Source organism: Peromyscus maniculatus, chromosome 9 (genome assembly GCF_049852395.1).
Source record: "Peromyscus maniculatus bairdii isolate BWxNUB_F1_BW_parent chromosome 9, HU_Pman_BW_mat_3.1, whole genome shotgun sequence".
NCBI classification, from domain to species: Eukaryota; Metazoa; Chordata; class Mammalia; order Rodentia; family Cricetidae; genus Peromyscus; species Peromyscus maniculatus.
The window spans coordinates 17002919-17023785 of record NC_134860.1 but is presented as its reverse complement, the minus strand read 5'-3'; the positions used below and the strand labels follow the sequence as shown (position 1 = coordinate 17023785).

Below are 20867 nucleotides of genomic sequence, written 5' to 3'. Positions count from 1 at the left end.
GGGTAGTCAGCTCCCAAGAAATGATGGAATTCCAAGTAAGTTGTGTACAGTGCTGTCTCTGTTTTCCCAGTATTCAGCTTGAGCTGTCGGTCAAGGCCAGCCATACTGTTCCTTTTTTCAGTGCGCAGAATCAAGGCAGCTGATGAAGAGAGGAGCCGTCGTGCCCAGCGAGCCCGGGATGAGTACCGGCGCCACTCACTCCGTGCTATCCAGAAGGGCACTGTTGCTGGCCTAAGCACCATGTTCCAAGAACTTGGCCAGAACCATGAGCAGGAGGCAAGGCTCCATCAACTTCCGTGCACGAGCCCACCATCATCCCTCACAGGACCTGACAGGTGTGTTAGGATGGGCTGTGGACACAGGAGACAAGCTCCATGGGTTCTCCCCAGGCTCTGTCTCTTACTTGTTGGTCATTTGCCCTCCTTGGGCATTAGCATTCCAATTTATGTAATAGGCAGAACACAGAAATAGGGCTCTGGACCTTTCTAACAACTTTGGAGTTCTGGGGGTTAGTTAACCTTTCAGAGGTTAAAGATTTTTGTGATCTTTGACATCATCCTCTCCTCAAAATCTGCATATGCAAATGTTTCCATAGTTTTAGACTCCTTGGCCTTGGCCAAAACTTTGCAATGAAAGCAATCATCAACCAGGTCCTGTGTATATAAACTCGTGAAAATTAATTTTATATTAGGCAACCATGATCTGCAAAGATATTCTCCCAAGTAGGGTCTTTGTTCAAGGGCTGTGTGCTTTGGAAATTCACTGGCCCTGCACAGGGCTGCTACCAATGTTTGTATCTTCACATCCTTTAGCCTGACCCATGATGTTGCCAATCTTGTTTTGTGTAAGGAAATATGTCTTGGAGTAAGTTGAAATACTCACATATGTCTATGGGCTAGACTAAACATTTCATATATGTTGAAGGGCCACAGTATTTCCTTCTCTTCTCTTGTCCAGTCACTCTTTCACTGTGCGATCCATGTTCTCTTTATCCATCTCTAGGAACTCCCTAAGCTAGGGAAAAGTTGTGACACATCCTTTTTCTCATTTTGTCAATTATTATTATTTTTTTTATTTTTGGAGGTAGAATTTTCTTGCATGCAGAAATGCTTGATTTTTTTAAATGCTTGATTTTTTTTTTTTTTTCAAGACAGGGTTTCTCTGCTCACAGAGATCCGCCTGCCTCTGCCTCCCGAGTGCTGGGATTAAAGGCGTGCGGACCACTGCCCGGCTTTAAATGCTTGATTTTTATAAGATAAATTTCTTATGTGTTTTCTGAATCTGGAAGTATAGTCAGAAGTGTCTCCCCCCTTCTATGCTTTTAAAACTTTATTTATTTATTCACTTATTTAGTGTGTGTACATGTACACATACACATACTAGACCATGCATATGGAGGTCAGAGAACAACCTGTGAGAGTCAGTTCTCTGCATGTGGGTCCCTGGGTTCAAACTCACATGGTCTGACTTGGCAGCAAGTGCCTTTACTTGCTGAGCCATCTCTTTCCATTCACCTTCCTCCCTTTTTCCTCCCTGTCCGTTTCTTTCTTCTCTTCCTCCTCTCTGATTTATTCCACCCCACTTACTCTCTTTCTTCCCAGCAGGTCCTGGGAGCGTCCTCTGCGTCCACTCTCCAGAGAAGTCATCGTGCGCTGGTTCAAGGAGGAACAGCTGCCTCGCCGAGCTGGCTTCGAGAGGAACACCAAGTCCATTGCTCCCTGGTTCCACGGTAGTACACTTTCCTGGCCCCATGGCAGATGATGTTGACATGTCCAACTCTTTCTCAAATGGAAGAAGTCTTGGAGGTCTTGGAGGATAACTGTAATAGGAATGTGGAGGACTTTGGGGTCCATGCTGCCTCAATTCTGCCCTCAATACTTTTGACAAGAGTCCTAGAGTCCAGAGTCACTGAAATACTAGACATGCATCCCCTCTGTCTTCTGGACAGTTGTGAACTTGAGTCCCACCCACTGCTGTCACCACTTAGCCTCTTTGGTTGTCAAGTCACTGACAAGGTTCTGTCCTTGTACTCAAGACAGTGAGACTCAGGCTACTGGTACCAGGTTACTGGTGATCAGGTCCAACATCTTGTGTGCTTGATTCTGCATCTCTGTTCTTAGCCATAGCCACATCACTGCAGGCTGTTGGCTCTGAAAAAAAATCCTTTTTGGTTAGATGACAGATGGATGAATGAAGAGTTCAGAGTCACTCAAATGTATCAGACTAGGAGGCTGTTTAGAAATCTTTCAATTCCTTCGTTACAGATAAGGAACCAAGGCTCAAAGACAGGAGGGAGTTTTCAAAGGATACTAGATAATGTGTAAAGTTAACTCCAAGAATGAATCACAAGGGCCATAGCCTCAGTCTAGTGATATGAATATGCAATGGCTTCAAGTAGGGAAACAAATAGGGCCGTGGTTTCACCAGAGACTTGTTGAAGACTTGCTCTTGGTTTTGAGTTCCTTCAGTATCGGTTAGCTATCACTGCATAACAAACACTTCAAGGCACTGTACCTTAAAGCAAGTAGACCTTTATTATTTCTTCACGTGTGTCTGAATTGGCTGGGCAGTTCTAGCTTAGGTTACATGATGCTGACTGAACTCACAGATGGTCCTCTGGCCAGTTAGCAGGTTAACTGAGGCCTGGATAGTCTAGCAGGGTCTCCTCTCTGCTTATGTGAACTCTTATAATCCAGCAGTCTGGCCCAGACCATCAAGTCTCTGCAACTTGGTCTTGCTCCCTGAGCCTTCCTTCTCTAAGCAGCACTTAGCTCAAGTGAGGAGAGCTTGGGGTTTCTCTGGTCAGAACCAACTTCCTCTGCCACAGTTATTATCTTTGCCTGTGCCTTCTCCCCTGTTGTCAAATCTCCTGGTGGATGGAAGAGCCTTTGTCTTGGCCTGTATTTCCTGTGTTTGTCTTGGTGATAAACTGCCCATCTATTCCAGACCAGCTTCTATGTACTCTCAATTCTATCTGCTTGGAGGGACGAGCCTGTGTCATGCGAGTGTAGAATCTAGTGCCTTGACGGATTCACTGCTGGCAGAAGAAGGCCCTCATGGGCATGTACTGGCCATGGCTCCAGCTCTGGGGAGGCACCAGAAATGCTTAGCAGGAAAACGTGCTAATTGAGAAAAGCTATCTACACCTTTACTTTAGCCTGCTGGAGCCCAAAGAGCACGTGATGCAGTACTGAATCTCTCTGAAGGTCACACAGGTGATGGCGTTCCAGTCCAGGCCTCGGGAGTGTCCTCACTGCTCTGTCGTCTTTGTGGCTCATCCTTCACAAAGCATTTTGGAACTCTCTAGTCAGATCCCATCATTTCTCTGCTGTGTTATCCCCTACTTCCCTTTATATACTCCAAAAACCAAAAACTGAAACCAAAAAACCAAACCAAAACAAAAGCCCCTCTAAACCCTGTTCTGAACCACGAGGCTCAGGTGACAGGTAGTTCCCCACACCAACCTTAAGTCAACCCTCTGTGCCCACCTTGCCCAGAGCTCTGCCTTTTCTTCTGTTCCTAAGTGAGCCACCCTCCTCTCCAGCTCAGGCCCTCGTCCGTGCGATTATGCTGCCTGCCTTTGCTGTCTCTCTCCAGCTCCTTGCTCGACAGATACAGTCTTACTTTTCATCTCCAATATCTGCTCCTCTGAGAGGCCTTTCCTGGATTTTTTTTCCAAAGCCTATTTTATTCAAGCTCTGTCAATTTGTCTTGTGTCATTCTTAAATAGCTCCCTTATATCATTAGTATTTTTCTTAATGTTCATTGTCTGTCTCCTATATGAATATAAGTTTGGAAAGCTAATGGCCTGGCCTATTTTCCCCAGTGCCTGCCCTGGTAGGCATCTGTGGAGAAATGGTCAAAGGTGGGCACAATCTGTCAGAGTTAGGATGGGATCCCAGGCTTTCCAGTCCTAAATAATATCTCTTGATCCTCAGCACTGGGCCCTGGTAGCTGTATGATTCTCCCTCACTACAGTACCTAGTAATAATCTGACAACCCAGAGCAGCACAAGAGATGGATGCCTTGTTTTCTAATTGGTGATATGTTCAACAGGGGCAGGATCCATGTCTTGGGCACCTGTGTGTTCACATGTCACCTCTGCCTTCCAACTGCCCAGAGGTCAGGTGCTGAAACACAGCCAAGAAAAGTTTGCCCTCTTCCACTGCCACCACTCTTGTTGACTTCTAGAAGACCACTATGACATCCACACTGTGTTCATCACAATATGTATGTAGGCTTTGTTGCATTTCAGAACACAGGCACCCAAAACTCAGTGGCTACTACCAACTAAGGGTTATTTTATACTTCTGTCTTATGCTTGTTGGGAGTTAATTATAGACATCTAGGCATCAGATTGAAGTTTTGTTTCTATTGGTTACTGGCTTCATAAAATCTGATGGTTTCATGGCAGAGGGAAAGGAAAGAATTAGTGGGTCATACAGTAGTTCCAAAGTTTCTGAATGGAACAGACACTTGCTGTGGTTGGGCATAGGTGTCATTGGCCAGAGGCAGCCTGGTGTCTGGTGTATGTGGTGTGGTTGAGAGTTTCGAATAATAAATAGGCTCTTATAGCTACTTGCCACTTTTGGGAATCTTCTTTCTCTTAGGCCTCCACATATTCAGCAGAAGCATGGAGTGGCTTTTCATAGCCCAGAGAAAGCACAGTCAACACTCATGGGTGGCCTGGCCATGTGTCCCTGTAGCTGGTCCCAGAGACTCAGTGCCTTCTCTCATATTGTATGGTCTGAAGACCTTGGTGGATCTCCTGATTTGGGCCACCACCTTTCCCCCTCATATGTACATTATTACCATCATGGAAGTAGCTTATGGTATCTCAGGTAGGTGCAAAGTACAGCTTAAATGTCCCATGAAGCAGGGGTTTGGTGGCTCTGCTGGTTTCTCAAATGTGATTTTGGTAGCCAGTGGAGAAGGTAAGTTGAAGTGATCAAATTTATCATTTTTTTGGGGGGAAGGTCTTACAGTATTTCAATTTTTATTTTTGTGTACAAAGACCTGCTTGATCTCTTTCATTAGGTAAACTGTAGTGCAAATTCTAATTGTTCTTGACAATAAAAACCCAGAGTCAGAAATAGGGGTAAATGCTGAAAGATCAGAGAAGTAAAGGAGTCAGCCACTGGAGAGACTTTTTACTTATACTGAAGATCGAAAATGGCTGAGCTCCTCTTTCCTCCTGACTTACATTACTATCTCTACCTCCCTAGTGCTGGGATTAAAGGCGTGTGCCACTGCCTGACTTCTATGGTTAGCACTGTACTCTGATCTCTAGGCAAACTTTGTTTGTTTAAGCCCAAATAAAATATCACTACATCTCCCCCTTTTTGTCTAAAATAAAAAGAAGGTTATAACTAATAAGAAAAACTGTATACAATAAGTACAATAAGTACTATATGCAATATATAAAGGCCATAAATACATTAACAATTTCTAGTCTATAAACATTTGACAAGTTCAGAGAAAATACTCCATTATCTATCCCATTTTGGTGAGTCTAAAAGGTTGTACCTAATTCACTTTTTATTCTAGTTTGTACTACCAAAACTATCTTTTAATGTCTCTCAATCCTATATACTTTACACCCCTTTATTGAATTTCTGTTTTGAATATGGTAACAAGCAAGACTATAACTACAACTATAAAGTCTTCAACTCCATCAGACTTGAGAGAGAACTATTATCCAAGTAAGCAGGAAGTACAAGCAAGCAACTTCCAAAAAATGTAGGAAATGACAGAAACAGCTGGCTGCCTGAACAGTTACCCAAGGTTCCTCTGTGACATTGGAGCATCCATCTTCAGCCTACCAGCCTAGCATAGTTGATAGACTTATCTGTGAAGCAGGATTTTCTGAAGGACTGTCGTACTTTGTCTTGGCAAGGTTCTGCAGTCATTTTCTTTTGTGTCTTGCTTGTCCAATTTGGACAGCATACTGTCAGTAGTCAAGGCAAGAACACTTTCTTTCCCAGTGGCTTACCTTTGCCACAAAGAAAGTAAACTCCATGTGGAGCTTCTTTGATGCCCATCATCTTCTCTGAAGTAGATTGGTGCTGCCAGGAGCAGGCATGTCTCATTGTCATTAAAAAAAAAGAACCAATGCTATTAAAACATCTTAAATGCCATATTCTGTAGAACTCTGAAGTATTTGAAGACCACCTGTCTACCTAAGATATATCTCTGTTTGACCTTGAAAACATACCTAACATGTCTACAAGTTTGATTGTAATAGGTGACTAACAACTAACCTACATTTCTTTATTATCCTAAATAGTTTGTAATAATAACTTTTAAGGACTAGAAATTTACATTACATTGTTAAAGGAGCTGTTTAGGTACAATACCTTGAACAAGATTAAAAATGTATGTACAGTATGTTCTAAAAAATAATCTCAAATTTGTATCAATATACAAAGATACATATCAATGTTAAATATTTAAAACAAGTAGTTGCTTTTTAAAAGTAGATTCAATATTCTACCCTTTTATCCTATCATATTTATATCCCCTTTTTTCTTTTCAGAGTAGATTCAATAATCTACTCTTTTATCCTATCATTTCTATATCTCCCTTTTTTCTTTTCAAAATAAGAACCCTGAATCTAATCTCTTTTTTTAGCTTTTTACTGACCATTACTAATAACTTGTAACCAACCACCCTAAATGATGACAAATATCCATAACCCACTGAACAACCAAAAAACACCTACCCAATTTCTTGGGAGTATGGGTGTCATTTGCTTAAAATTACTTCCTGCTGTCTGGCAGTGGTGGCATATTTAGGGGATCCTGAAAAGAAAAAATTGGGTTAATTGTCAAGTCCTGGGAGAGGTAGCTGATCATTTTTTTTGGTCCAGTCTCTGCATAATGGAAAAGTGTAGGGCTCATCTCAAGTCTTGGCTAGAATAATCTGTGAGGCTGGGTCATCTCAGCTAGCCACCTTAAAACTGTCCTGAGAAGTTTGTAGTCCAAAGCTGTTTTTTTTTTTTTTTTGGTTTTTCGAGACAGGGTTTCTCTGTGTAGCTTTGCGCCTTTTCCTGGAACTCACTTGGTAGCCCAGGCTGGCCTCAAACTCACAGAGATTCGCCTGCCTCTGCCTCCTGAGTGCTGGGATTAAAGGCGTGCGCCACCACGGCCTGGCCAAAGCTGATTTTTAGTGGTGTTCTTCAGCTTAGCGGTGTTATCATAATCCTGGTGGAATTGTTGTGGGTTCCCATCCTCCTTTTGGAGACTTCAAAGATTGCTGTTAGGCATGGTTTTGGTTTACTGCAGAAAACTTATACATTTTAAATGTCATATGCAACAGATCTTGAAGAGGTTAAAGGATCAATATTTGTTATATACACCCAGAGTACAAAAACTTAATTCCTAGTTACCTGATAGAGACTCAAACCTGAAATAATGTACAGGAAGCTAGATGAAGTCTTTTTCTAAAATTAGTTAGTATTCTATATGACAATTAATATTATGACAAAAAGTTAAAAATATATATTTTATTAGACATTTTGAGATAATATTCATAGATTATGACCAAGTTTTTTTATTAAGAAATTTTTTTATTCATTTTACATACCAATCACAGATCCCCCTCCCCTCCCTCCTCCCTCCCCTCTAGCCTTAACTCCATGAAAAAAATTTAAAGAGTCAAAATAAAACCAAAGGATTATGAAATTAGTGGCAATAAAATAATTTCTTAATTTTTGTTTTTCTTCTGTCCCATATTAGGTACCTCTTCTGATATGAGACAGAGATTTTGGATTTTACTTTAACAAGCATGTTTGGGCTTAGAGAAGGAGAAAGCCACACTCCAACTCCAAATCCGGCTTTAATTTTTAATTGAACTGGGACTAAAAAAGACCATTTGCATTATGTGTCTGTGGAGAAAAGCAGAAAAAAAAAACAGTTGAGAAGATTTGTGAATTTTATCCTGTTGAAAATATGATGTATCAATAGGCTAATTTACTCTTTCTCTTGGGACATTTTGTGTGTGTGTGTGTGTGTGTGTGTGTGTGTGTGTGTGTGTGTGTGTATGATTTATCCTTTTTATTCACATGTCACATTTGTCCAGTGACCTCCAGATTCCTTAGCTAGATGCTTTCATTCTCCTGAAAAGACAAAAACAAAACCCTTCCCCAAGCCTAATTTTGGGGAAGTTCTCTTATAGCAAGTTATATCTGATCAAATGAAAAGCATTTGTTAGTTTTATAGGTTAGTTTAGATTGAACAGCCATGCTGTTTGATGAACTACCTACCACCTCTTCTAATCAAGAAGTCTCTCTTGTTCAAATCTAATCTTTATCAGTTTTGATTTATGTTTTTTTCCTGAAATTTTTGTTTTATTTGCTAAAGCTGTTCTATCTTCCAGAGAAGTATAGGTTTGTTTGTTTGTTTGTTTGTTTACAATAGGCATTGGGTTCTTTAATTGGTCTTGGAAAGAGTTTCCTCCATGATGACAGGAAATTACTGAACTGAATTTGATATGGGGACCTGTGAGGCAAAGGGTTACCTTGACTGTCCCTTGTTGATCTACATTCATTAGTCCAATGTCTGCCTTTGCCACATCTTCTGCATACTGCAAGAAAGGAGGGGCATTCTGTTGTGATTATTCTTAGAAAAAACATTGTTTCTAGGAATACCCTGTTTACAGTCCCTTTTTAGGTGACCTTGTTTACTGCAATTGAAACCTGACATTTCAATTTTTCTTCAAACCTCTGGAAATTACCTCTCCTATCCAAGTATCATTATGGTTATAAGATTTAATATTGACTGTATCTCGGATCCATTCTTCTAAGGGTGCTGATCTTGCCTTTAATGGCCTAATTACCCTTTTGCATTGTGCATTAGCATTTTCAAAAGCCAAAGATTCAATTATTATTTGTCTAGCTTCTGAATTTGCTATCATTCTATTTACAGCTGAAGTCAATCTTTGTAAGAAATCAGTGAAGTTTTCTTTTGGGTCCTGTATAACTATGGTGAATGACTCAATTTTCTTTCCTATTTCTTGAATTCTGTCCCAAGCATTCAAGGCTGCTGTGTGGCAAAGCAAAGGTGTGCTCACCATATAGAGATTGCTTTTGTACATTATCATAATCTCCCTCTCCAAGAAATTGGTCTTGGGAAATTTTGATACCTCTAGCACTACTTCATTGTTCAATGGTCTTAGTCTTATCTTTCTACCAGGTCCTCCACTATAACTGAGGACCAGTCTCCAAGACTGCTGTAACCAATTCTCTTCAGTCTTGTGGGATAATTCTATTACAAGTTGACCACAAGTTTAACATCTGCTTGACAAAAGGTGAATGCATGCCATATGAGACTATCACTTCCTTAAATCTCCTTAAATCTAACATTCCAACAGGAGTCTAATCAGTCTGTACCCATTCTTGGGGATATCTATCATTTGGCAATTTCTATAAGGTTACTGCATAAATTAAAGTTGTTTGTTGGAAAACTTTAGGCTGTTCCTCTCTAATCTTATAATACAACATTGAGATTGGTTCTCCTTTAAATTCCTCTGTCTGGGTATGAATATCTCTATGATCTGTTTTAATAAGTTTTTCTAAAACTTGTATCTTAGCACTCATATTAACCAATTTTTTTTAGTGATAAAACAAAAAATGATAGAATCAATAATGTTATAATTGACATTACTTAAATCCTATCTAAATTAATTATCTTCTCATTTAATTGTTCATTTTAAAACTGTCCAGTGTATTATCTTACAAAGACATAATTTCCTCCATTGTAATCGTGTTTCCCATTTTTAAAAAAGATTTATTTATTTATTTATTTATTTATTTATTTATTTATTTATTTATTTATTATGTATACAGTATTCTGCCTGCACATATGACTATAGGCCAGAAGAGGGCACCAGATCTCATTCTAGATGGTTGTGAGCCACCATGTGGTTGCTGGGAATTGAACTCAGGACCTCTGGAAGAACAGCCAGTGCTCTTAACCACTGAGCCATCTCTCCAGCCGCCCCACCCCCCATTTTTTAACATGGGAAAACTGTCTCTCATCTTTTTTTTTTTTTGACTAATTCACCCCTATAAGAAATCCCAATTGTCTCACCAAATCTGCTGATGACGTGATGATGATGGTAAAGATGTGAGGTTGACTGCTGCTGTGTAGAACAGTAGAAGCCTGAGTGGGTTGTCAAGGCAGATACCAAATTTGGCAGCAGACCAAGGAAAGGGTTCAGGGAAAGCCCACAACCCACTGGGAGAGAAGAAGCCAAAGAAACATCTGTCTGCATGGGGGAATGTGCAAAAGCAGCTAACTCCTGCAGCATTTGGAGTCCAAATGCCTGTGTGTTGAGTTTGCTACAGAGAGTCTGTAATAGAAAAATCCCAAACTTGCTCAGAGGCTTAGGGAAAAAAGAGAGGAGAACACAGTGGTGGGGTAGTGACCCCAGGCACATGCAGCTCCAGCCTGTGCAAAGCCACAGGCAAGCGGCTTTTTTCATGAATTCATGCCCCACATTGGGTGCCAGATGTAGTGTGAATTTTAATTGGTCTTAATAATAAAAACCCATAGTCAGATATAGGGGTAAATGCTGAAAGATCAGAGAGGTAAAGGAGCCAGCCACTATAGAGACTTCTTACATCTACCAAATCCTCAGACCTAAAAGGGCTGAGCTCCTGTCTCCTCCTAGCTTATATTACTGTCTCCACATTCCTAGTGCTGGGATTAAAGGCATGTGCCCCCACTGCCTGACCTCTATGGTTAACTAGTGGCTAGCTTTGTACTCTGATCTCCAGGCAAACTTTATTTGTTAAAGCCCAAATAAAATATTACCACAGTAGACTGTCTTGAATAATCCATTCAAGAAAGGTCACTTGGTACAACTTAACGAAACCTGTGCTCTTTGCATATTAATAGAAACACTACCTGCACATACTCAGCAGTGACTAAAAACCATAGAGCTGTTGGTCACCCATATTGCCTTCAGACATCCAGCTAGGGAAAAGGAATTTATCTTTAGTTTTACTTTCTATTTCAACGGAGAAAAAGGTAAGTTTTATGTTGTCACAGAACAAACAGAATCTAGATTTAAGTTTTAAAATTTATGTAACTGACTTCATGTTCTGCTGACATTTTCTACCATAAAGCATGTAGGGAAATTGTTAACACACAGAACAGAACTATTTAGTGACCAAGTTTTCTTTGATCTGTGACAGAATAAAAGAAAATAGCTCATATATGGAGGACAGCAAACTGCCTTCATTTAGAAAGGAGTGGGCTATATTTATATTTTAGGATTATATTCCTTTTCAGTTTTGATGTTAAAATGCCCCATCTTTTATGAATTGATGGTGATAGTTAACAGTGGTTACTTTAATATATTGTACTTTTGAGGAAAAGCAGAACATTAGCAGCCCAATTTTGGCTCCTGAGACTTTTGTGTGTGTGTGTACCTTGTTTATCTCTAAAATGCTAAAGTTGAGAATAACTGGAAGGTCCAAATTTCTTTCTGAATGTGGGAGTTTTCTGACAGGTATGTGGTACTCTTTCTGCACCAATCCCTACAGAGACAGAGAGCTTATCCCATGGGTAGCCTGTACCAGTCTGTTAACCCCATTGGCAGGGACTCTGCTCATACCTTTGGTGGAGGTCCTACTTCATGTAGCTCTCATCTTCTGGGAGTACTGGGTTCATTTAGTTATGTTCTTGTCACAGTGATGGTGTAGGTGAAAGAGAATGGTGGACAGCATCTGAGTTTCTTAGAGTCTAAGCTTAGGACCAGTACACTGTCAGTTCTACTTCATACTGCTGGTCACAATTTGTCACCTTCTCCTTTTCCTCCTCCTCCTCTTCTTTTCTTTCTCCTCTTTCTTCTTCTCCCCTCCTCCTCCTGCTTCTTTCTCTTACTTCTTCTTCCTCTTCCTTCTTGTTCTTGTTCTTCTTTCTTGTAAAAAACTTCAAAGTCATGTATCAAAGGGTGTGGACTCAGTGAGTTAAGAAGAATTTGAGGCAATGATAAAATATATCACAATTGAAGTGATGTATTTCTATTCTTTTCCTAGGAGAGACATTCCTAGTCAGTTCAACTGGATTTTGCTACAGGTTAAGAATGACTATTGTGATTTGTAGTTCTTCTGTTTTTTTTTTTTTCAGACATTTAGATGTGTTGTGGTGAAATATAAACAGCAGGACACACAGGGATCTCAAGATACAGGGTCCTTCTCTGATCTTAAGTATGTCATTTAACTCTGTTTGGAAATTCACATCATAACATGCACTTCACAGGATACCTATGCAAATCAAACCAACAAAGATGCCTTGTCCCCCAAAGGAGCCATATGGAAGTACCAGTACTAGTATGTCTTGGAGTGTGGGATCAACTACCAGAGAGACTTTACCTCTTCAAGGAAATATGGTGTAGAGAAAAGTGCCCAGAGTACAGATGGGAGGACAAGTGGAATGGAGATTGTCTCCCCTCTGGGACCAACCTGGGAGGCTAATCAGCCCTCTGTTAAAAAGAGTAGCAGAAAAGCAATCCCTTTCTCTTTTGCTCATTGCCCAAGTCCCAAGAATTATGAGAGTCTTTGAAGTTTTTCCTGAGATGTGCTAGCACATAAGCTTGGCTCTGAGAAAAAGCTATTTTTGGACTTCAGTGTGTGCCTGACATTATTGAGTGTTCTCTGTTTGAACATTGGCTCATTCAGAACACATTTCTCTTCCTTAGCTTTACTTCTAGAAAAGACTTAAGATATGTTCCATGGTTTGTTGTCTTGGCAATGATGCTTAGTGGCCTTGCTACTGCCTTTAGGGCTTAGCACAGAAAAAGGCTAATGTATGTATTGATGATGGGCATGACATTGGTAAGTGAGTCCTGTTGAGTTCTTCTCAGATGCTGGCAGTGTGCCCCAAGTGTGGACACACCCTAATTTACATTGGGATGACTTCACTCAGGTGATATCTTACTGGCATGGTGCTTTTTCTTACAGCCACAAAGTATGGGGCTGGCCTTCCTCATCTGTGTCGGCAGTGCCATCACCAGGGAGCCTAGAAGTTAGGGTGGCTTTCCTTTGCCCACCCTTCCAATGTGCCACTTCCCCACAGTCCCTCGTGATTTACTTATCCTGTGTCGTCTGATATACACCATCTCATACCGCTGCGAATGGTTTCTTGAGCTGGACATGGATATCCCTTTACAGGTGACCATCATGAGACCCAGAAAGCTGGAGAAGCTGACTCAATCTTTCCCCACCAGTAAACCCAAGGGGTCAAACAAGACACAGGATTTTATCTATTCTTTTCTGAGTATTTCATTTCCCCTTGAATTCTCTGCTATCCAGAGATAGGTATTGGGATTTTTTTCCCCCAAAAGTCCTATTTGGATTTATAAACTCTTACTGAGATTTACTTTTGGTACAAGCTGCCTCTCACTCTCCCTGACCCATGACTTTGCAGAGCAGGGCTGATGTGGATCCCCTAACATAGCTTGAGGAGCTCTCTGGGAATGGCCAGTTTGTTCTGAAACTAGATGGAAAGAGTGAGCCCATGAGGTGCTTGCCTTTACCTTCCAAGATCCGTGGGAAAGAAGAACCTGGAGTGAGGCTTTGGGGGGATATTTTTGATTATGGATAGAGCCAGGAAGAGTTGCTGAGGTTTATGAGGTCTGAATGAGAGGAAGAAATGAAAGGAAAGATGATTGGTACTTGTTTCAGCATCAGATGAATGAAAAAAAGTGATTAAAAAGGAAGGACATGCCTACTCCTAGGTCTGATGGAGGGTAAGGTTTATTATAGATATGTGGGAGAACATAGCCAGAGGCAGAGACATCTGGGAAAGTCCAGCGTGGACATGACCAGACTGAACTGGACCATGTGGGAGAGGGGGAAGGGAAGGGAGAGGGGAGAGAGGGGAGCCAGTGCAGTAGCCTGGAGGCCCAGAAGAGGAGATGAAAAGGCCAGGTAACCAAAAATGGATTATACAGAGAAGGGCAGCCCAGACCCTGGGCTGGAGAAGTTTAGGGTTGGGGTGAGGTATGTAAAAGGTGGGGACTGAGGGATGCTAGGAGAACCTGGTGGCCAGGTCAGCTTTGATATGTTAAATAGGCACCTCAGCCATTTGTCCTAGGTTTGAAACTTTATAAATTCAAGCACTAAAATTTTATGTGAAGCATCAACCAGGGCTGGGGACAGTAACAATATATGGTCTGTTTCTAAGGGTTACAAGTATTAAGTTTTACAAATTGATGCTACTGCTTGTTAGATGTGATAATCAACATGGTGGCTAATAGCTTTTATTAGTGGCCTTGGGAGGTGAACAATGGGATTTGTAGTGCTGGTGACTTTGAACCTCCAGGGCACCCTGTAAATCAGTCTTGTCACTCAGATAAGAAGTAAAGATGACATCATGTGACTATACCAATGGGTGATACTAATTTAGCCTCCCCTCTCAAAAATAATGCACAAATCAAAAATTTCTTTCATTATGATCATTGTTTTGAAGTCATTTCTAAAAGCCATAGGTATAACGCCGGCTATTTGGAGGGCTGGCATGCATGTCAAGTTAAAGAGCTCCCCTCTCTTGAGCAGAATTTGAAAAGAAAAATCTTCCACCAGTTCTTGTCTCAAATGCAAAACTTTTTAAAGGTGGAAAGAGCAGGTCATTTGACCCATTTTCTTTGTTTTTGTAGTGCTGGAGATGGAATCTGAGGCCTCGCACAGGCTAGGCAAACATTCTTCCACTGAGCTGTGATCTCGGCTTCTTCTAACATTCTTGCTTAAGGTATTCCCACTAAGAAATAAAAGAATTGCTTTCATTCTTTCCCTGAAAGTGTGCATTGGTTAGAGAGCCCCAAAAGGGATTACAAAGAGCAATATTACTTTTGCTTAAGGAAAGCAGATTGCACTGAGGTCCCTAAGGCTCTGACTTTCCTTTTAGCTGTCTATAATTCTAGTGCCAGCTCTGCTCCCAAGCCCTGCATATGAAATGGGGCTGTGTACCTGAAAGGCACAGCAGTGTTATTTAACTCAGTGGCTTCCAAGGTCAGCAGACATGTGACTCCTTGTTCTTAAGCATGCACTGGGCTGTATCTTTGGGGCTGTGTTTGGCCACACCTGTGGGACTATGATGGCTTTTTATGTTTCAGTAACTTTCTGAACATTGTTTTGGCCCTATGTCAAATACACATTGGCTATTCATTTACTCCTCACATAACTGTATGGAGTAGGCAATAATACTAAGCATTTTGTACATGGAGCTCACAGTACACCATTCTTTATGCTCCATATACGTTCACTTAGTCATATCTGTAAGATCACCATGCACTGGCCATGCTTTTGCTTAGAAGAAGAAATGGAAGCCCAAAGAATTGAAGCCACTTGCCTCAGGCCACACTAATAGTAAATGGGCACAGAGAGATTCACACTCAGGTAATCTGGCTTCAGAGTTTGAGGAGTTTTCATCATGTTGCGGTTCAGCCATGTTACCATCTCACCAGTCTGAGGAAACAGACTCTGAAATCACCTCAAGAAACACAGTGGTTGAAATTGTACTGGACATCTTGAGGTAGAAAAGATGATTGTGTCTTTAGGTGGCACTTAGTTGTATTGTGTGGGAGTCTGTCAGAGTCCAGCTCCAACCTGCCAAAGGGTTCTTGTGGCGGGGGAGGAGAGAGGGATGAGGAAGTATTAGATAGAAAGATGGAAAGAGACGATAAGAAAGATAGAGACACAGGATAGCTTCAGAAGGGCCCTGGGTCAATACCCAGTTGCCTTGAGGTTTATTCCAAAGGGCTTTTTATACAATGCCAAGGGGTGAGGCAAAAGACCTCCCCATTTTAAGATCAAAGCACAACATACAGCCAAGTGTAGACCCTTCAAAACACCTGGCAACTGTGCTCATGGTCAAATCATCCCATTATGCAGCCCTGCTGGATAAAGCAAGCTCAGATTCTCTGACCTTGAGTAAGGTTTTACTAGGGAGCTTCTGTGGGCTTCCAGAATACTATACTGTGGGGTTGCCTTAGTTGTCATGTGTAGTTGACTGTTTTTACTCTTTGGCTCTTTGGGGGGCCTGCTACCTACCTCTCAAATAATGACATGGAGACTTATTCTTTCTTATGAATGCCCAGCCTTAGCTTGGTTTGTAGCCAGCCTTTCTTAAATGATCTCATCTACCTTTTGCCTCTGGGCTTTTGCCTTTCTCTATTTCTGCATATCTTTTCTTTCCTTTTTTATAACATGTATGGCTGTGTAGCTGGGTGGCTAGCCCCTGATGTCCTCTTCTTCTTTTATTTGCTCTTCCTCAATCCCCTCTTCCCAGATTTCTTCTAATTATTTTCTCTGCCTACCACCTCCACCTATCTTTTCTTCTGCCTAATTATTGGCTGTTCAGCTCTTTATTAGACCGGTCAGGTGTTTTAGACAGGCAAAGTAACACAGCTTCACAGAATAAGACAAATGCAACATAAAAGATTGTAACATATCTTTGCATTATTAACCAAATGTTCCACAGCATAAACAAATGTAATACATCTTTAGTATTCTACAACAGCATTTCTGCCCGGGGCAAGTGGCTTCTTTTGTGGTTGATGCCATTTTCCCCCCTAGAGAACTCCTGAAGTATGCTGAGTCTTATGTAGTCAGCAAAGTTCTTAGGCAATAATCACAGTAAAACAGGTACTTACTAGTATTTGAGGTTGTTGAGTAACCTGAACAGAGACACTGAGAAGCAATGTTAAGGCATTTACAAAAGCAAACAAAAAACAAAACAAAAAACAAAGTTGGAAGGGGAAAGTGTGGGTGTAATTGGAGAGTTTCTCTTCGGGTCTGCCAAGCCCCCACAGTCTCACAGCCCACTTAAAATAATCACTCACATGCTTATATTACTTATAAACTGTATGGCCATGGCAGGCTTCTTGTTATCTAGTTCTTCTATCTTAAATTAACCCATTTCTGTAGTGGGTAGCCATTCCAGCTTGGATCTGGAAGTTCCAACCCCCATTGAGACTCTGGCAACTGTCACGCCTATGAGGCGGGGCGAGGGGAGGCGCCTGGGGACCCAGAGCTGGATGGGCCAGCGCTCTCTCTGTGCGTGCGCTCGGTGCCGGGATGCTGAACGGTGAAGGTGGATTGTGCAGAGCTCCGGAGAACACCGCTGGACTGCGTTACACCTTCCCCAGACCCTGCGACCTACCCATTACTTAATTTGTGAGTTACGCCATTAAATAAATATCCTTTTAACTACGTGGAGTGGCCAAAATAATTTCTCCAATACATTTCTATTAATCTATACCTTGCCATGTGGCTTGTGGCTTACAAGTATCTTACATGTTGCTTGTCATGACAGCAGCTGCCACTCAGCCTTCTTCCACCCAGCATTCCCTTCTCTCCTTGTCCCGCCTACACTATCCTTCCTGCCTGGCTACTGGCCAATCAGCGTTTTGTTTATCAATCAATGACAGCAACATATATTCACAGCATACAGGACATCCCACAACAGCTGGGGATATGAGAGGAATTGGAGAAGGGGGAGCTGGGACTGGATTTGATTAACCCACACCATCAAACAATAAATTAAGAAATAGCAGGCTTATAGCAATAAGTGGTTATAAAGGTCAGAAACATAGAGCTTTGGCCAGGGTTATATCAAAATGTAGTAGAGACTGTACAGTACTGTGCTGGGGCCCTGCCCTCTACTGTGTCAGTATATGTCAGGGAAAGAGCCCTGAAAAGGGGAGGTTTGGTGCATAGCCCTCAGGAAGGAGCTGTATAGTACTCAGAGGACTCCAGTCAGTTCCCAGAGAGTGCTTTGCTGTGGAATAGAGCAAGACTGTCTCCCACCTTTGGCTTTCTGCCTTGCCATGTGATCTCTTTTGCATGTGCAAATTTGATTTCTGTTCTTCTTCTGTGTTGTTTACTAGCCAGGGGCATTCACAAGAAGTACAGTTGATGAAATCTTAGACTTTTGGTCTCTCAAGCTCTGTGCCAAATAAGTCTGTCTCAGAGCAAACAAACAAACAAACAAACAAACAAACGAATGAATGAACAACCACTTGCTACACCTAAGTAATAAATAAAAGGGCACACCCCCTCATCCTCATGGAACTTATGCTCAGTTGCAGGTGATAGAAAAATGCACAGCATAACCAAAAAGAAATTCAGCTCACATGACTGAAAAGTTCACATACAGCTGGGTTGTTTCAGGCTTTACCTGACCTAAGGAGTGTTTCAGCCACCGGCCCCTCTCTACCTCTGAGCCCCATGAGTGGGTCACCATTGCTTTCATTCTGAAGCAGCCCTTGTTTAAGGTGCCATGCCTAGGTTCTCCTAAGTTTACGTACAGCAACAGAGAGGGCGGGCTTTCATTCACCAGCCCCAGTATTGTTCCCAAATGGCTACTTTGTTGGTTCTGATTATTTTTGTTTGTGTGTGTTGGCTCTGATTTTGTTATATGATCACACCTAAGCCAATCACTGTGGCCTAGTAAATGAGCTGCCTGACTGGGCTGTCTTAAGACTTTCCAGAGCAGGGACAGGCAGAGTTTACACTGTTGAAATTGTATAGACAGAAAGCAAAGGAAAGTCCCAGTTTCTTTGCCAGAAGATGGTAGACAGGACTGAGCAGGTGAGGTTAGTCTCTGCTGTTCTGACGCAGTTAGGTGGGTTACAAGACTGACAGGACCCAAGTAATTATGGCATCGATGGATATATCCAGTTGAGGTAAGTGCTACACAGAATCCATAGCCAGCTTCAGAAATCATTCTGCTAAGTGGTGTCTCTCACTCGTCCCCATTTACAAAAATTGTATGTGCATTGTCTCCAAGATCCATGTGATAAAGGCTGTTCACTGGATGGTGTGCTTAGGAGGTAGGTGAACCTTGAGAGGCTATTGGGAGTATGACCTTAAATGGGATGATGGGTGGGGGCCCATCACTCCTCTTTGCATTTCTCTCCAGGAGATGTGCATCTTCCTCCATCCCTATGCCGTTCTTAACACTGCCACCGGCTCTTCCTCCAGAGGCCCAAAGCTGCTCTGCTTGACCATAAGCAAACCCTGTCCCTTTATATGTTGACTGTCTCAGGTGCTCTTTTCCAGAGATAGAACACTGATCTGCACAAGTGGCTTCAGCGATTCGAACCTGGCATGTCAGCTGTGAACAGACAGTCATGGACGATATTCCTTCCCTCCTGCGCATAAATATACCTGGAGCCAGTAAGCCTGTCCGCTGAAACCCTTGTCTCAGCAGTTAGCCATGGTTCAATTTCATTTGGAGGTATAAAAAAATGAAGGCGTTTGAACACATTCATCACAATCTCTGTGGCTTTCAGATGCTTTGAGAAACCGTTGAGAATGAAGAGCTTAATAACTCCAGCCTCCTTAATGATATTGTCTGCAAAGTGTGGCAATAAGAAAGGAAAGTCACAAAAATGAATGAGAAATAGCTAAGCGGTAATGGGGGAGTTGTCAGCTGGTGAGGCGAAGCCACAGCAAAAGCTTTAAGAAATATGCACGTCAGATAAATTGAGACTCATAAAAAGGGAACCAGGGCAGCCGGCCTGCCTGCGTGTCTTTCTTTCTCAGAGAGCAGCACTGACAGAAATAAAAAGAGCTCATTTGGTTACTTGGGTGGCTTCAGTTCCCAGCTAATGATTTCCAAGGATGGAATTGGGGTTGAGGAGGAGATGGAGACCTGGGTCGGGTTTGAGGCTGTGTTAACTGGCAGATTTATAGGTATATCTGAGCATTGCAACTTTTGGGACTATGAAGTACCCTACTTCTGTTGAGCAAATATTTTGATAGTGAACAATTTGCTCATGGTGCTAGAGAGTATCCAGGTGGGATTTGGGACAAGGGTTAGGCGGTGTCAGGACGTGTCTATTTAAGGTCTGTACTTAGACGCAGCAATGGAGGAAGCTGGATGCTGCTGGCCCCCTTCACTGGGTTGCTGACCGCAAACACCAGCCTCAGGACAGTAAGGTGTTACTGGTGGGAGAGTAGAGTTAGCCTGGCTTGTTTTCCAACTTAGCAAACATCCCTGCTTTTGCACTGTCATTCTGCAGCAGCCAGTAACCCTGGGCAGAGAGGCAACTCCAAGGAAGGGCTTGTCTCCTGATAATGTCCCTATCATTTTCTGCTGATGCCCAGTAGAGGGCGCTGTAGTTGTTGGGCTGCTTTGAACTGCAAACCTGCAGGGAGATTCAGGTGAATCCTTCCTCCTTCATTCCTATTAAGGATCCAGGTAGGTATGGAGGAGGTGTTTGCTTCAGTTTATTACTGTAGCTGTGACATTTGGGTTTGTGTCCCAAAGGTGGCAAGAGCACCCCACTTCCCGCTGTGGTCACAGCCTTCATGAGATCCTGGTGTTGTTTCACTTAATATGTCCTTTATGACCTCCATGTCTGTGGGCTCTGTATCCAGGGTTTCAACCAACCGAGGAAGGAAAATGTAGTTAGATCTACAAAGATTTCATCTATACAAAACATGCACAGATTTATTTTTGTCATTGTTGCTTAATATGTCGTTGCATTAGATAGTATGAGCCACCTAGAGATGACTTAAAGCACCCAATACAGAAGGATTTCACAGCTTATGTGCAAATACCGAGCCATATTGTATAAAAGGACGTGGATCCTGGAATCACCTTCTTCGGATACACAGGCAGTACTGAACTTAATCTCTGGTCCCTGGTGATGAGTCTATCTGCACTGGAAAAACTTCAAAACATGGATACAATTTCTTGTTTGTAGATTCTAGTTGCTCTCTCTTCTCCACATCACACCCTCGGGCATTGTGTCTTCAAGGGTGGTTAGCCTTCCTATTAGTCTGTGCCTAGAGACCTGGTCCTGGCTCATGTAGAACTCAGCCAACTGAGAGGCCTCTGTGCACTTCTTGG

The 20867-nt window shown here is 42.1% G+C and overlaps 1 protein-coding gene across 1 annotated transcript in view; it reads left to right on the top strand.

Moving 5' to 3' along the window:
* Sh2d4b (SH2 domain containing 4B) overlaps positions 1-20867 on the top strand; it is a 97967-nt gene that overhangs the window by 63214 nt on the left and 13886 nt on the right. Inside the window, exons 5-6 of the mRNA XM_006997272.3 lie at positions 122-335; positions 1605-1729. Coding sequence (XP_006997334.1) covers positions 122-335; positions 1605-1729 — 339 coding nt within the window. The remainder of the gene's footprint in view (positions 1-121; positions 336-1604; positions 1730-20867) is intronic.